This window comes from Antrostomus carolinensis, unplaced genomic scaffold (assembly GCF_000700745.2).
Source record: "Antrostomus carolinensis isolate BGI_N321 unplaced genomic scaffold, ASM70074v2 scaffold29781, whole genome shotgun sequence".
Taxonomy (NCBI): Eukaryota; Metazoa; Chordata; class Aves; order Caprimulgiformes; family Caprimulgidae; genus Antrostomus; species Antrostomus carolinensis.
The window spans coordinates 1-16335 of record NW_010293962.1 but is presented as its reverse complement, the minus strand read 5'-3'; the positions used below and the strand labels follow the sequence as shown (position 1 = coordinate 16335).

The following is a 16335-nucleotide window of genomic DNA, read 5'->3' as shown; positions in this document are numbered from 1 at the left end:
ACATAAATCACCAACTAGCAAAAGTCTGAATAAGTTCCAAAATAATTTCTCCAGTACAAACCCCAGAAATGCTTCACTTTTAAAGCTGTTCTAATTTTATCTTGAGGTTAACCATTTGGATCTGGCACTTTTCTGGCAATCTTTCCAAAGCCAAACTGCAAAAGTTTCCCTATAAAAGTGATTAAAATACTCATGCATATTGTTGATCCTAACCTGAAGTGGATAATTCAGCATGTTCTGGTGCTTGTCATCTTTTCAACAAATGGATATTACAATGTGAACTTAAAAATTATATAATTTTTCTTCTCAAAGAAAAAAATCAGCTTTCATTGTGGACAGTGAAGAGAGTCCCAGAAGTATAAAAATAAATGCATCTCAATATTGTCTGCATAATTCAATAGTTACTCTTGATCTACACAAAAAAAGTAGGCTGCCCATAGATTTGACTCATGTCCATCATTGTCTATTACAAAGCCCATCATAGTCCCCAGGACTTTTAGATTGTGACAGACAACTAGGCCTGAGAGGAGCTTTCCTATGCAATATTGGACTTCAACAATAGCTTGAAATTAAGAGTTTCTGTAGGTGTACAGAGACAAAATTTTGAGAAAAAAATAGAACTGCTGATCAAAGAGACAGTGTTATCAGTTCTCATGGGCACTTAACCTCTCCATGACTTTGATCTGAATTAAAAATAGTACAGATCCAAAGCCAGTCCCTCTTACCCAGCTAATTTCCAATTTCCAAGTTAAGTTGAGCAGGAAAGAGTTACTAGAGTTACTGTCTTGCTTTTTACATTTTGGTTTTATTTCATGAAAAACATTGAACAATCAAATTCTGGTCCTAGAACAGAACAGGTGACCAGCTGTACTCTCAACCCTTTATCAGGCTGGGAAAATCATTGTATTAAAACCAGAAGCTGTAAGATAGTTAGATCTTTTTGCATTGAAAGGCACAACTATTAAGGAGGAGGTAAAAGTCTCTCCTAACTTAAAGAACAGTTCTGTTGTCTGCAGGCTTGTGCTCTGAACATGTTTTTTTCTTTAAAAATTATTCAGAAGAAAGCACAGCTCTGCATGGATGATCTAAATCAAACTGAACCTTTTCTCTCAGATTTTTGCAATGATAGATTTCCAAAAAGCATGTTGTTTACAAGTCACAAACAGTACAAAATGTTCTGTCATAACTGAATCATTCATGTGATTACTACTCTAAGTAAGCAAAAACAAAAAGGTTTTGTTTGTTCTGCTGTGAAACAACTGCAGGTCATAGCTCTGACTTGGATAAGAACAAGAGAAAGAATTTTTGACTTTGGGAGTGCTTCTACTTCACCTTGCAGCCCAGCATCTGCCCAAGGGATGTCAGTCCAGTAAAGGCTACTATAGAAACTGCTGGCACTGTTCACATCAGAAATGCTGTAAAACTCATGTAGTTAACAGGAATTAGTTAAGTGGCATTTACAAATTAAAACACAGAATAAAGAAATGATGTGCACTGCTATGGTATCCTTCTTTTTAATAGTCAGAACAGGTTTGCCTCAAAAGCTGCCGAAGACATCCATTTAACTCCCATTTACCAGATTAGGAAATTGAAGAATGAGTTTTCTCTTAGTCATAAATGAAAAATCACAGTCAAATCAGGAAGAAAACACAGGTCCCATGCTACAGTGAGGAATCCATTCCTCTCCCCTAGCTAGGAACTTAATTTACACATTAGTTTTGCTGTAATATTTTAATAAACAAGAAACCAGATTCAGGTAAAGCCACAACAAGGTGCTTACACAATCTCTTATGACAGAATTTGGCTCCTTAAGTCAGCTTTTGCTCATGTAAGCTACAGAATCAGGAATCAAGATCTTCCCAGCCTTTGGGATTGATGCTGTCCTTCAGGGTGATGTAACTCTTAACTGTGCCACATTCATTAACTGTTCATTAAATGTTCCTCCTGTCACCACACACCTATAGACCACTCAGACACAGACAGTTTGTCTTTTTTCCTTGAGAGAATAAATTGAGCTCATACAAAACATAAGTCTAATTCCAAAGATCTCCTCAAAGTGTCTCCCACATCCATTTTGCTGTACTTCGATTAAAGCAAGTGTATTACTATCATTTTTGATAAAGAAGAAAAAAGATTATACAACCATACCTTAAACATTGCAGTTCCAGTTTTAGACAGGCTTTTACCCACCTGCCATTATTCTCAGAAGATCAGGGATAATGTTACTAGACCTGACAGTAAAGGGCAGTATGATCTGGCCAGTTAGCATGTAAATATTTACAGCTAATCCGATTTGATTGGAAAAAGACTGAGGAATGCATTTAAATCAAAGTCCTATTTTTATTTTTTTTAATTCCACTACATGTTGTAAAAAATTTTGCAAAAGTACCTGAAACAAGCAAGCAAAAGATACACTTTTTTGTTTCCTAGAATTCATTTTGACTCTCGAATTTTCTGTACAAAATACACAGAACCATAAAAATGCATCAGAGAAAGACAAAGAACTGATCTTTACATCATCATACACATCTTGGTATGTTTATGGTATTGTGTTTAGTATTTCTACTGGGCTATCTGCGCTCTGATACTAAATAAAGCTCTCCCCATCTATTCATTTCATAACTGAGCATTCCTCTACCCAGACAGGATGTTTGGGAGTATTTTGAGACAACGACTGCCAAGAATTATCACAAACTGCCTAAGCAGAACGTGCATGGGGGAGGGTGAAGCGGATTTTGTGAAACAAGTTGCAAAAGCAGCAATGTCCTACCTGTGCCCAGTTGCTGAAGACCTGCCCATTTCCTCCATAAGTGACAAGCTCCTGAGGAAACTGAAAAAGGCAATTTAACAGTAGTAAGGCAAACACTTTTCTGAAAGGTTTCACTGTATCGCTGAGTTATTTTTTAATCTCAGTAATAAATGTTTTCTAGAGCTTATTGCATCAACACTCTCTGGATTCTTGAAATCAGAAAATACCAACATAAAAGTGCTAACTTCAGAAAAAAAATTAAAATTCTTTTTCAAAATAAGATTATTTTTATTGTTACAATGGTATTTTGGATGCAGAATTCTACAAAGTGATTCCTGGATTGCAGTTTCTGTAACAGACAGACAACTCAGTAAAATCACTTAAAGATGGACTGAGTGAGTTTACAGTTTGGTTGCCACTGGCATTTACAGCTGGAAGAGTCTACGACCAGCAGGGCATAGTTGCATGGCCTCTCCCCTGTCATTTGCAAGAAGATGCATTACCCAGGGTAGTGCTTGTAAGGATGGACTTTGGTCCTGTAATCCTCTAGTACATCTGTCCTTGAGGGATGAGCTTTCAAAGGTACAGGAAGCATCAGCACTAATTTTTCAACATACATTGTAGAAATAAGGTTGAAGAGTTGACCTCTACCTATCTCACAGACAGCAACCAAGCTCTAGTATATAGTGGGAGCTGGAGTGAACCTCGGTGGTGTTGTAGGAGGCCTCAGAGGTCTGCGTTAGGACCAGGACCCACTGTGCAGAATCAAGAACTGCACACAGCAGGAAACTAAAGGAATTAATACAAAAGATGGCAAACCCCAGGAATCAAAACATAACCAGAGGAAAAGTATAGAAACACTTTTAGTCCCTTGCAGGCTTGGACATTGTCACATTGTCACATATAATGTCACAGAAATGGACATTATAGCACATCACTGTAAGGAGGCTACCTTGGCACTGCTGAGATTGGCCTGCTTTGCTAACAGACAGCAGACAGCTCTGCACGTACAGGGGCTGGCAGGTACCTTGGGGCATAGAACCAGCAAAAGGCTTGCTAACAACTCAAATTCTATTCAATCTATGGAAGGAGGATCATCTGCACAAAGATTAATTTCACCTATATGCCTAAATTCTTCAGTTTTTATGCGAGAGCACATACAGTTGCAGATTTGCTGCTGCTCTAGGAATCCTTTTATTTACACTGTACCTTACCTGAGCCACGGAGGGATCCAGATTATTCATGATCATCAACATAATGGCAGCAGCTGATTTGGTCTTGCAAGGATAGTCTCCTATGGGGTACGCTCTGAAACAGTAGTCACAAAAATTTAGGAGAGACACTCCAACTCACAAGGGCAACCACAACAACATACCCGAACAGAAATATCCCTGCATGCCAACACATTCCTTTCAGTTGCAGGGTAATAACCAGGAAGGAAGGAAAAAAAAAAGAAGAAAAAAAAAGAAGAAAAAAAAAGAAGAAAGTGCAGATCTGAAATGACACATGTACCTTAACAGGCAAATCAGATTTTAACTCTTACTAGAACAAAGCAAAGAAAAAAATTGTATTCATCTTATAATTTGCTGAATCAATCACAATTGGTTATAAATATGGTGGCCAAGAGCTCCCATTGCTTTTTAACTGGATTATTTTGGGGATTCTGGAACTGGCCTCTGTAGCAGTTGCCAGGCCAAGCAGCTAAGTCCTGCAACACCAAAGAAAACAGCATCAGTAGAAGTTGCCTTTAGGCTCATCTGTCCTTGTTAAATTTAAGATCTTACCTAATAAAAAACATCCAGCTTGAATTTCAGTCCTAAAGAATCTCTCAAAAACTGAGCTAGTTAGGAGAAATATGGGCCTTTTTGCTGAATAAGATGCATTTCATCCAGAAAGCTGAGAGTTGAAGTATGGGAAATGCTTATAAAGGTATCCCAAGTCAGGTTTCCCAGAACTAATGTGCTTCAATGCCAATTGCTGTGATCATCTCACCATTGTCTTCTTCCTCCACCATCTGTTTGTCATATCAAATATCTCTAAAACATCTAGATTTATACTGTAGCTCTTCAGGGCAGGGACAGTTTCTTTGCTGTGTTTGCACATGTCTTAATACAATTGTGCCGAAGCCTCTAATATATGATATCAAAAGGAAATATAACCACCTCTCTACCTTTCTGTAAGCAACAACACCATTACAGATGCTGGAAATTCCTGAAGGTAGATAGAATAATTTGACATTGCTTCTAAGTGATCTTCCTTTTATTGGACAATAGATCTTCAGTGGCTGGAGACTTGCTTTGTACAGGGAAGACAGTTACACTGAAAAGGTTAGGCTAAAGAGTGCCAGCTACAAAAAAACCCCTGAACATCCACTGACCAGCTCATGAGCCAAAATCTGGAATGTATATTCTACAGATGTAGTGAATGGGCTCCTCCCATGATCATATGCACTTTATCCCAGCTTTGACATCAGAATACTAAAAGAAATGCCTTGTAGTCATTGCCAAACCAGAAGGGAAAACATTTGAGTTTTTCCACAATACTTTTTTATTACCATTTTCTGCTTTTCCAGGTTTGACATGATAAAATAACAGGATTTCTGTGGAATGATATAAATTCATCAAGAGGAGGTATTTCCACATATTGCTCAGAACATAAGAAACCCAAAGTTCAGATATCAGCTGAGGATGGGAACACTGGTGTTAAATGGAACAGAACCAAGTTGGACTGTGCTCACTGGGACATACAGAACAAAGAAATTAAATACTATCAGAATAAAGAGAACAAAAAGCATTTTCTAAATCTGAGACTGCAAGAGTCTATTAGAACGACTGATCAGTGAAATGGTGACAAAGGAAAAAAAATGTTTGAAGCTATCAAAGAGTCACCAATGCCAGTGATGGAAACAAGCTGGTGGACTGTCCCATCTAAGCCTGAGTGGAAAGTATCCTCATCCGTAGTTCAAAACTAAGGTCCTCTGAAGTCCAGCTCTGCAATATCTTTCACATAGTCTTCCAGTTGTCTTCCCCTTTTCTGAATTCTGCAAGAGCTGACTCCAGACTAGTATGAACAGCACAGAAATATGGACGTCTCTGGAAATCAGAGTGCTTTCTAGTGAATTGCTTTATTCGGATTTCTGTGTAGATATTAACCAGGCCTCTGCTGGATGCAAAAAGGAATCAATCAGTTTAAAAAAAAAAAAAAAAAAAAAAAGCAGCTAGCCCCTGGCAGCCCTCTCTAAAACTGTTCTGCTTCACAAACATTAGCCCCATCAGCCCTAGAATGAAGTGATGCTCCAAGATCAACAGGCACAGCATATTACAAACCAGGGTCAGACACAGGTTCCAGTGATGGAAAAGTACTGTACTGTCTTTCTTTTCAGCTCAGAAAGCCTTCTCTGTGAGAATGGGAAACAAGCAGCCACTCATAGCAGATCCCAAGCCATCCACTCATCTGATCTTACTTCTTAGTTCAATTGAGACTTGGCTTGCAGCAGCTCAGGACTATTGCAAGTTTTCTGTCCAGGTTGCAATCAGAGGTCTCTGAGTAATGACTGGCCCCTAGAAATTAAGACTGGCCATGGGGTAGAGCATTTGGGATCTCTGTGTATGGCCAAGCTGGCATTACCAAGCACACAACCTTGCACAACCCTTTCCCTGTGTTCAGTGGTGCTGAGCTTTCCAGCATTGAGACTGTGGTGACCCTACCACAGCCTATCCAGAAAAGTGGTAAAGTAGGACACAGCAATGCCACTATTTAAAGGTCAGGTCCAGAGGTGAAAATTGGTAAGCAAATGGCAGTCAAATGCCACGTGAACCATCCAGTCCTTACCTCATCTCAATATCTGGAAAGAATCTGTACATATAAATATGGCCGTACAGCCTGAGTTCTTCAGCAAATTCCAGTGCCAGCTTCTTTTGTATTTCAGGTGGGAAATAACGCAAGGCATTGCGCAAAGCCAGCTGCCAAAAAAACCCAAGAGAGACAAAAATTGAGGTAAAAGACAAACAGAGGTAATGGGTGGCCCTGAACTTTCACCAGGCTCTGTTGGAAGCCTGCCTAAGCTATCAGAAGGATGATATAATTTAAAAGACCAAGCTCACACCGGGGAAGCTCCATTCTTGCTTTCCTATTGAAGTATTTCCACCTACATCTTGTCTTGTAGATTCAGTTGCTGAACACAAGTAGTCCTCCCCTTTTCACCCACACCCATCCCTCAAAATCTGCATGGACAGACCTTGGAGATTAGTTAAGTAGTGCTCAATCCTACCAATATCAGATGAATTCCCTCTCACAATACTAGGGACCACTGAAATCCTTAAACTGAGACCCTGAACTCCTAGAGACACTGAAGACCCTACTGTACTTTCTACTCAAGAAAGGGATCTAAGTCCCAAGTTACATGACATACTCCCAGATGAAGATATTCTTGGGTTAAGTTTTATTAAAGATTCACTAAATTTAGCATCCTAATGTATTGCAGAGAGTGGTGGTTTACATTATTTTATTGATGCTACATGTATCGCTTCCAAATTAGCTGAAGTGATTATTAGGCACTCAATTTAATTTAATGATACTACGTGGCTTAAACTCCCTATTGCCTTCAAAGACATTACCCGTGGCTGGCAAAGTACAGTATGTCCTTTTGGATGAAAGAAACCATAAATAAATCACTATCTTTAGTAACAGTCTGTTAAGTCATGTCTCTGTATTCCACATTATGATTAAAACCATAATGACAATAAAGATTTTGTAATCTTTAAAAAGCCAATTTCATGCAAAGATACTAAAAGAAGTTGTGAGTTCCCTGACAAATGGTGACACTATCCAAATTACTTTTAGGTGAGAGATTCATAAATCATATGTAATTTCATATCTTTAGGCTGATTTTTAACAGCTGTGGAAAGGATAGAAAAGCATCAAGTTTGCTTTCAAATCTGATAACAGTCTACAAAACAACCAGGAAAGCACAGTTTTGTAGATGGCTGAGTACAGCAAAGATTCTCCATATTTCTGACACCTGCCATTGACAGTTCAAAGAGTTATGAACCAAGTATTTTCTGGAGGAAGTGAAGGGGTACACTGTAGCATAGGAAACGGATATCTAGAACAAAACCACCTAGAACCATGCAGTCTAGGTATCATCACCATCCACCCTGGTAAGAAGTCCTGAAAAGTTCTATAAAGCCCTTAGCTCAGTAATAAACCTCCTCGTTCAACATGACTATGGTCTGGCTCTTAGGGCTAGTGCTCTCCAGCCCCTTCATCTCAGCACATTGGTCTCACATAACTTAGAGCAGACTGAAAGAACAATCTCTCTAGATCTAAAAATGCCTAAGAGTTCTTGTTGGCATACTTGCTACTGAACAGGCATATGGGTCAGACCCTTTCAGATCAGTAAAGTTGCATTGATTTACACCAGCTGAGAATGCGGCCAGTAAAACCCAACTAATTAGATCTGCCATTCCACACAGAGAATGATAAGGGGAAAAACTTATTTACCAGATGAGCAAGCAAATTCCATCTTCAAATACCACATTATTCTTCTCCAGTTAGATAAACAGACATTTTTCAAGGGCATGTTATTAATAAACACAAAAATCACAGCTATATCCACACCATGACAAAATACGTGGGGATTTTCAAAGCCAACCTCAGAGGCAAGTGCCCATCACAGTACATTCCAGATCAGAGAAATTTCCAAAGAATAAAATCACCTGCACCCCTTGCAACAACAAAATCAAGAGGAAAATATTGCCAAATTCGGCTGCCTATGTAAGCTACAGAGAACTACCAGGAAGAGTATTTTGCTCCCAGTCTGGCAATGATCACCCAGTCTTTGATCAATATGTTATTTGTATTACAATAAAAATGATGCACATGTATTTTTAATTTGTCCTAAAAATACAAGCAAGTAAAATCTGTTTGGATTTTCAAATAAATTCACTTAGACTGAGCCTCTATCCTATTAATGTTACACATTAGCAGAAGTCTGAATTTTGATGATACAAACATTAAGGAAATATGAACTTAGATGTTAAGTGAAGGGTGGGAAGGACACCTTGGTTGCACAGACGATAGAGAACTGATCTTATAAGAGGACTAGGACTGTGGCTTGTTTAGCTTAACTGAAGAAAGGTGACATTTGATTGCTGTCTCACTGCAGGATAAATGTCAAAGCAGAAGAAGCTCCAGGGAAATGCTGGAAGAGGAATAAATAGCTGTGAATTAGCCATAAAAAAAAATGTAGTCTTGAAATGAGAAGAATTTAAATATAAGATATTCTGAAACAATCTCTCAATAGGACCATTGGGGCTCTTAAAATTGCTTAGATGGAGCCTGACTGCTTTATGAAAGGGCAATTGCAATGTGCATGAGGGATAATTTTGCATATTCATTATTCAGCCATAAACTGAACCACCTGAGAAAGGAGCAAATTCAAATAGGCTGATCATCATGCTTTTGTGGAAAAGCAATACAAGGATATTATTCCTTACCTTTAATTAAAGCATCATATAAAACATTATTCTGACCTTTATGTGGGATTGATTTTACCTATAACTGACATATTGCATTCTGAATATTAGACATTGTTCGTGGCTTCCACTGATAGAAGCTTAAGCTGCATGTGCTCTGGTGTCTTAAAATAAGAAAATCAATTGCACTTATACACCTGAACATGAGAAATAATTCTGAAAAACCCACTGTGAATTTGCTGAACTACTGATTCAGTTCAGGTCAGTGCAACACAAGCATCAGTCTTAGATCTGCCAGGTGGATCTAACATTTGATTCTCGTGTTTAAGCTCTAGTCACTAGTAGGGTGTCTTTGTATTCACTGGCATTTATACAGTAAAACATGATCCTGCTGCCATTTAATCAATATTCAGACCTTTCAATGTCAACAAAACATAGTCAAAAGAACCCATGAAATCCTGCTCCAATGTTAATATCTTTGTTGTGGGATTCTCTTGAGAAATCAAGTATACCAGCCTCTTTGTTAATTAGTGTTTGTTGAAGAGCCAGTGCCTCTTCAGAAAGAATGGTATTCACTTCCCTTTTCTAACAAGATCATCAGTACTTCCAATTTAATGATCTTGAGACATTCAAACACTAATTTGCAGTCTCCCTGGGGAAGGGACTAGCTTAACTCTGCAACAGTTTACTTCTTAATTCTGCCCTTTCCCAGTGGAAATGTTGCTCACCTCCCACCTGCCATCTTCTGCCTGATAATATCCAGGCCCAGAATCTTTGGTGGCACTATTCTCTAAACAGCAACTGTAAAAGCAAGATTGTTTTTCATGTATTAGTCTTCCTGACAGGTCCCAGTTTAGACCAGCTTAGTTGGGAAGTAAACATGGTGATTTCTGACTGGCCATTGCTACAAATGCCCCATGACTGTGAAAGTTTAACCAAGTTCTTTATCATCCAGATGGTCCAAAACAGGAGCCAGCAGGTTGTCCTCAATCCACACATAAACTTTTAAAAGTGGTCTAATTTCTGGATGTGTAAAGCAACAATTAAGATCAAATGTCCTGCTTCTTCTCCAGAAAGTTCAACAAGAGCTTCAGGTGCTATGCAACTTCACAGGCACTGGTTTTAAGCTCTTTGTACTAGGATCTCATGAAGCAGCTTCTCCCTAAGGAGTCAAGCAGAGAAACACAACCAATAGGACAGGCACCTCACCAGCCAGGGTCCAGCCTCATAGTACCTGAGGGAGGTGAGCAGGGCAGCTCAGGGATGGTAGCCAGGTTCCACCAGGAGTCCAGATCATCAGGCAAGATCACAGCAAATGCAAGTCAGGATCAGGTTTGGTGATGGTTACCACAGAGAGATAGAGCCCCAAAATCACAAGGAAGGTTTGTAGTGGCAAGTCAGCTCACAGGTTGGAAACCAGATCAATGAGGTCTACAGCTGAGCACAGGGACATGGTGAGACAGAACCAGAAACATACTCATCTCCAACATAAACAAGACTGAAGCCCCAACCCTGAGCTTAAATGGAGACTGTGGTATTTCTGGAGGCTCAGAGGCTGCGGGCAGAGGTGTGGGTGGAGATCTCAGGAGAGGCTCATCAGGTTCATTAGGGCCCATTAGTGCCCTCAGGGCTCTCTTACAGAAACACAAATGATGCTGCAATCAGGTAACAGATGATCATGCTGGGGTACCAGGAAGGCTGTAACATGACTTGGCTCTAAGATAAGTAAGGGAACTGCTGCATGGATGAAGGTGTATCGGGTTTTTTTCTGATTCTGAGCAACACTGAGAAGTGCACATTCTTCCCAAGTTGCACCAGCTTTACTGGAATGTCAATGAGTATTGAGCATGCAACATTCTTGTTCTGCAAAGAACACACCATGCAAAAGATTTTAGGGGCTGTAACATGACTTGGCTCTAAGATAAGTAAGGGAACTGCTGCATGGATGAAGGTGTATCGGGTTTTTTTCTGATTCTGAGCAACACTGAGAAGTGCACATTCTTCCCAAGTTGCACCAGCTTTACTGGAATGTCAATGAGTATTGAGCATGCAACATTCTTGTTCTGCAAAGAACACACCATGCAAAAGATTTTAGGTAATTTCTTTTTAGTGTATTTACATTAAGATACAGATGCTGAGAAACAGAAAGCTCGAGTTTCCTGAGCTGTGGAGGTAAAGAGAGAGGATGTGGCTGTTTCAGGCCTTAGGCAAAGAATGCCAAAGGAAGAGCACTTAGGAAACATATAAACAGAATCAGTTCTGAGAAATGTCTTGATTTATCCAAGAAGATTAAAGTTGGTATGATAGGAAAAAAATACATACCTCTACAGCAAGCCCCAAAATACACAGAACTTTATAAATCTCACTTACAGGATTTCTATTATAACCACAAATAAAAAAAGAAAATAAAACATTGGCAGCACTAAGGTTTATTATGGTATAAAGGGCTAAAACTGGAATGAAGGCATATGAAGAGAAGGACAAATCCTGAGGAACTTAGCAGAGCATTGTTAACTTCATTTCTGTCAAAACTTCCCCTGAGTACCTCAGTTAGAAAAGGAACACAGTGCTATACGTAAAGAACAAGCCTTGCAATATGCTCAGCATTATATGCTGCCAACAAAATCTGGAAGCCTATCTCAAAACTTAAAACTACCTTGTAGACAGACAACCTTTTCTATAGTTGTCTGTCTACATGCTTTTCTAAGCATAGAACACCTCTTTAAAAAAAAATTGACCTTTCAGATATAAAATAAATACCGTCTGAGCCTATAACTCTGTTAAGAGTTTACGGTGGAGATTAAGAGTAAAATAAATCAAAAAGGAAGCTCTTAAAACTTTACACAGTCTAATAATTAAACACCCAGCTAGCATGACCTCTTATCACATGTGACAGATAAGAAGGAGAGATGAGGGTAGGATGCCAGACAGTAGACTGGGACCAGAAAATCAGTCTACTGCCATCTCCCTGCAACACTTAAAGACAGGAAACTATCCCAGTTTCTATATAGGGAGTGAGGACTTTGTCATTACCATTCTCTCCCAGCTACAGAGTAAGGTTTGGCATCTTTTTGAAAGAGACCATCTCCTCTCCTGCAACATGGACTCCTTCATGCTATAGCAGGCTACTCCTGGGGAAAAGTGATTTAGCAAAGGCAAGGAATAAAATGGAGATTATTGGCAATGTTCTGCCCTGCAGTGAAGCTCACTCCCCACTTATCTCACAGCCATCACCACAGCCCCTTTCTCCACATTTAGTAGCCACACTTCCACATGTCTGAGCTGTCTCAGGCACAGACAGGGTGCCTCAGCCATGAATGCTCCTGACATTGGAGTATATCCTCTTTGGATATCTCACAGCTGTTCCTCTTTCTATCCTTTGACTAGGCTCTGCTCTGCTTGTAGAAGTGTAGTTTGAAAGAATTTGGCTGCCGATGCCAGTGGGGAACTCCCACAAAGGCAAGGAAGTTGTATGCAACTTGTTAGTGGGTTAGGACTTCTGCGTTCTGACCAGAATGTCACATAATAAGTAATATTACATGTGATGAAACACAGACTTTCAAACTAAGGAACTCACCTTTTCCTCTCCCACTCAAATCCCTAAGGATCTCCACCCATTGACCATTGTTTTCTGCTGATGATTTTTTTTTAAATCTCTAACATGAAATAAGGCGATGATTACTTTAGCGTATGCATAGACTATTCAAACAAAAAGAGACAGGAAAAGAATTACACAATTAAAGACAAATAATTAACTCTACTCCCCACAAACTTGCCTAAATTCCAGGACACTCAGACTACTGGTTAAAATAAATTATCTGTGGATCTTTTATGCTAATATACAGATGTGTAGCTTGAACCCTGATGCTGATTCCCTACATTTTATATTTATCGTATTCAATAATTTCACTCCCATAGATATAGAGTGTTTTTGCAACAGCATTCATAATTTCATGTCCAAAGAACAATGCTGGATTGACAGCACTGAAGTCTCATGGCTCTTGTTTAGCCAGTTAAAGTCATGGAAGGTGTTGTGCAGCAAATCTCCCTCATATCAATCTGCTTATCTCTGGGGGAGGAAGAAAGAAGGCAAGCAGAAGCATTTCCAATACTTTGTCCCATTACCCACTGAAATTATAACACCAAGGAAATACATTTACCACAAAGTTAGGCACATACTCAGAAAAGCATTTGAGACAATCAGGTCTGCTGTTCCATGCTGCATTTATCTGAAAGGAGGAGAAGTGAGGCCCTGTCAAGCCCCATGTTACCTTTTTCTCCTGAGCAGTGAGATTAGGGGTTCTCACGGGTGCATGGGGGATCCCTTTCCTCCGACCTCTGTTTTCAGGCAAAGGGTATAGAGGAAGGCCACGACAGATTTGCTGCAGGCTGGTCATAGCTACCAAGCAAATATGAGGAGGCAAGGCAAGGCAAACCAGAGAGGTATGGGGAACAAAGGATGCAGGCAAGCAAGATGCTAAGAGATCGAGATGTACCACCACTCTGGGGTGATTGTGAAGAGGACAGCCTGTCCTCTGGCTTTTGCAAACAGGCCCATCAAGCAGAGAGGGCAGGCGGCACAGGTGACACACCTCCCCCCTCTGTGCCATGCCATTGGCTCTTCCTTCCTCCCCCAAAATGAATGATTCACGGTTCTGCTGTTGATTGGGTGCTTTGTCAGCTGGTGCTGTGCTAAGCCACTAGAGCAAACTCAGTCACTTTCCAAATCATCTGATTCCCCCACTGTCCTAGTGAGAGTCATGGTCTGAGGGTCATGGTCTGGAGCATGAACCTTGCCTGAGATCTCAAGGACTGTGCATTTACCTTTCCATAGTTTAGGAACTGACTAAAGTTAATCATTATTATTCACATCACTGTTCATACACACTCTTCATTCTCTGTTTGACACCTCTAGGTATGGGCTGTTCCTCAGATCTCATCAATTTGTCTTCTAGAAAACAGCAGTTATCAATGGTAACAGCAAAATATCCTCCCTTAGGTGTTAGCTCCTCTTAGCTCACAGGCATGAGTGGATTTTAGTAGTACTAAACTGGAACTGTGCTCATTAGCACTGGTAGTGGTTTTCACAAGACAGGCAATAATTAGGAGGAATAATTAAGGCTTTCAGTTCTAAGTCACTTTTATACCCTACAGTCAACAACAACTAGAAAGTCGTATGGTACTGCCATCCAAACACTGCAAGTAAATAAATATACTTAACTTTGACTTTCCACTTACAGTGCGACATGAACTTTGCTCTCCATTTTGAGTTGTTGTTTAAATTGTACAGAACCTTCTTGACCTTTATTACATCCATGGAACCACAACTCCTGGCCAGAGAATTTTCTCAAGTGCCACAGTTTAAGCCTGGTGAAATTAATTGGGAGAAACATAACAGTCAGGAATGAGCCTAAAACCTAGGAATAAAAAAATACTGCATTTTCCCACAAAGGCAGCAATCAACAAGCGGTGACAACAAAGCACAATTATTAAATGACAGCATCTCATTAATGTCACATTGGCTTTAGCTCTAGGACATACTTCACATCCCCAGCTCCCACTGAAGTGCTTGAGTTGAAAGAACTCAGGACATCCCAGGGGAGCTGAGCACACAGCAGACAAACCCTCTGAAGGATACTGTCATTTATGTCAGGAGAATTTCATTTTGTAATTATACAGTATTTTAGCTGTTTTCAAACAAAAGGTAAAGACAAAAAGGAGAGGGAAAAGCCTCCTTCATATTTTAATTTTTTTAATTGGGTTTTCTCATTAAAACATACAGAACAGGAAGATAAGGGTAAAGTCAGAAAATCCTACCCCAAAAACTAGCTAAATAAACCCTGCCTTACATAAGCACACCAAAGGGAAATAAATCTTCCCTTATTCTTCTTTGTATGACCCACATTCCCCAAATCCCTCTAAGGCCTGATCCTGCACACACAGGGGCACAAGAATAACCTTGTCTACATTTGGACTCCCATCACACCTGCTTCATCAAGCGACATCAAGCAGAAATTAATGGTGTTAGACTGCTGTGAAAGCTGAAGAAAGAGAATGAAGCTGGGTGGAGGGAACTCACTCTCTGAATTAAAATTATTTCTAGGGCTGAGCACTTTCACTCCCTGATCGCTAAATGCTGGAGCCTCTCTGGGTCCCTGGGAGCTTTGTGTGTTGGAGTTACCTGAGCAAATCAGTCTTCAGGATCATGCTCATTGTTGGCTGGGGCAGGCAGGTGTGTCAGAGATGCTAGAGCAGACACCCCAGCTTCTCTAGGAGGTCACAAGTCCCATCACTGCTTGGCTTGTCCCAGCTTACATCTGTGACTATGGAAATGTGGTGGTTTCACTTGGCTGGCACTCGGCTGGCAGCCAAACACAGCTGCTCACTCACTCTCCTGCCCCGGGGATAGGGGACAGAATTAGGGGCAAGGCTAAGGACACTTGTAGGTTGAGATAAGAACAATTTAATAACTGAAATAAAATAAAACTTAAAATAATACTGATGTCAAAATAATAATTATTATAATAGCAATAAAATATGTATGAGTGATACCCAGTGCAATTGCTCACCACTTGCTGACCAAGCCCGGCCCATTACCGGATAACGATCCTGGAGGAGTGACAATCCCGAATGGAAACCTCAATCCCAAAGAGCAATAAAAGCCAGAGAGAGACAAAAGAGGAAGAGCTCCTCATTAATATACTGACTACAGTGGGATATGAGATGGAATATCCCATTGGCTTATCCAAATACCAATTTAGCTTATTAATTTAAATATTCCTCGCCCCCTTAGATCTTGTGCTTGTAGACTAACAGACCACAAAGTCCTTATCTTCCAGTGACAAAAATGCAAAGACTGGTATGTTCTCAAGGTTTCTCTCATGACAAATCCCAGTTGAACCCAAACCCCAGCGCTGTCCTAGCGACTAAAAAGAAACCAGCTCTGTCCCAGCTGAAGCCAGGACAGGAAAGAGCCCCGGTGCGTGTGTCTGTTTGTCCAGCGTGTGATCCACCCCTCACCCAAACCCCAAAGCCGCCTCGCTCTGCCCAGGCCCCGGGGCTGCCCCGCGGGTGCTGTGCGGGGCTGTGGTGTGCGGGGCTATGTGTGTG

At 40.3% G+C, this 16335-nt stretch overlaps 1 protein-coding gene across 1 annotated transcript in view; it reads right to left on the bottom strand.

Moving 5' to 3' along the window:
- Positions 1 to 13622, bottom strand: part of UROC1 (urocanate hydratase 1) — a 40651-nt gene extending 27029 nt beyond the window's left edge. Inside the window, 4 exon segments of the mRNA XM_010177498.2 lie at positions 2771 to 2830; positions 3964 to 4057; positions 6581 to 6711; positions 13497 to 13622. Of these exon segments, the coding sequence (XP_010175800.2) occupies positions 2771 to 2830; positions 3964 to 4057; positions 6581 to 6711; positions 13497 to 13622 (411 nt within the window).
- Between the last annotated feature and the right edge of the window lie 2713 nt (positions 13623 to 16335).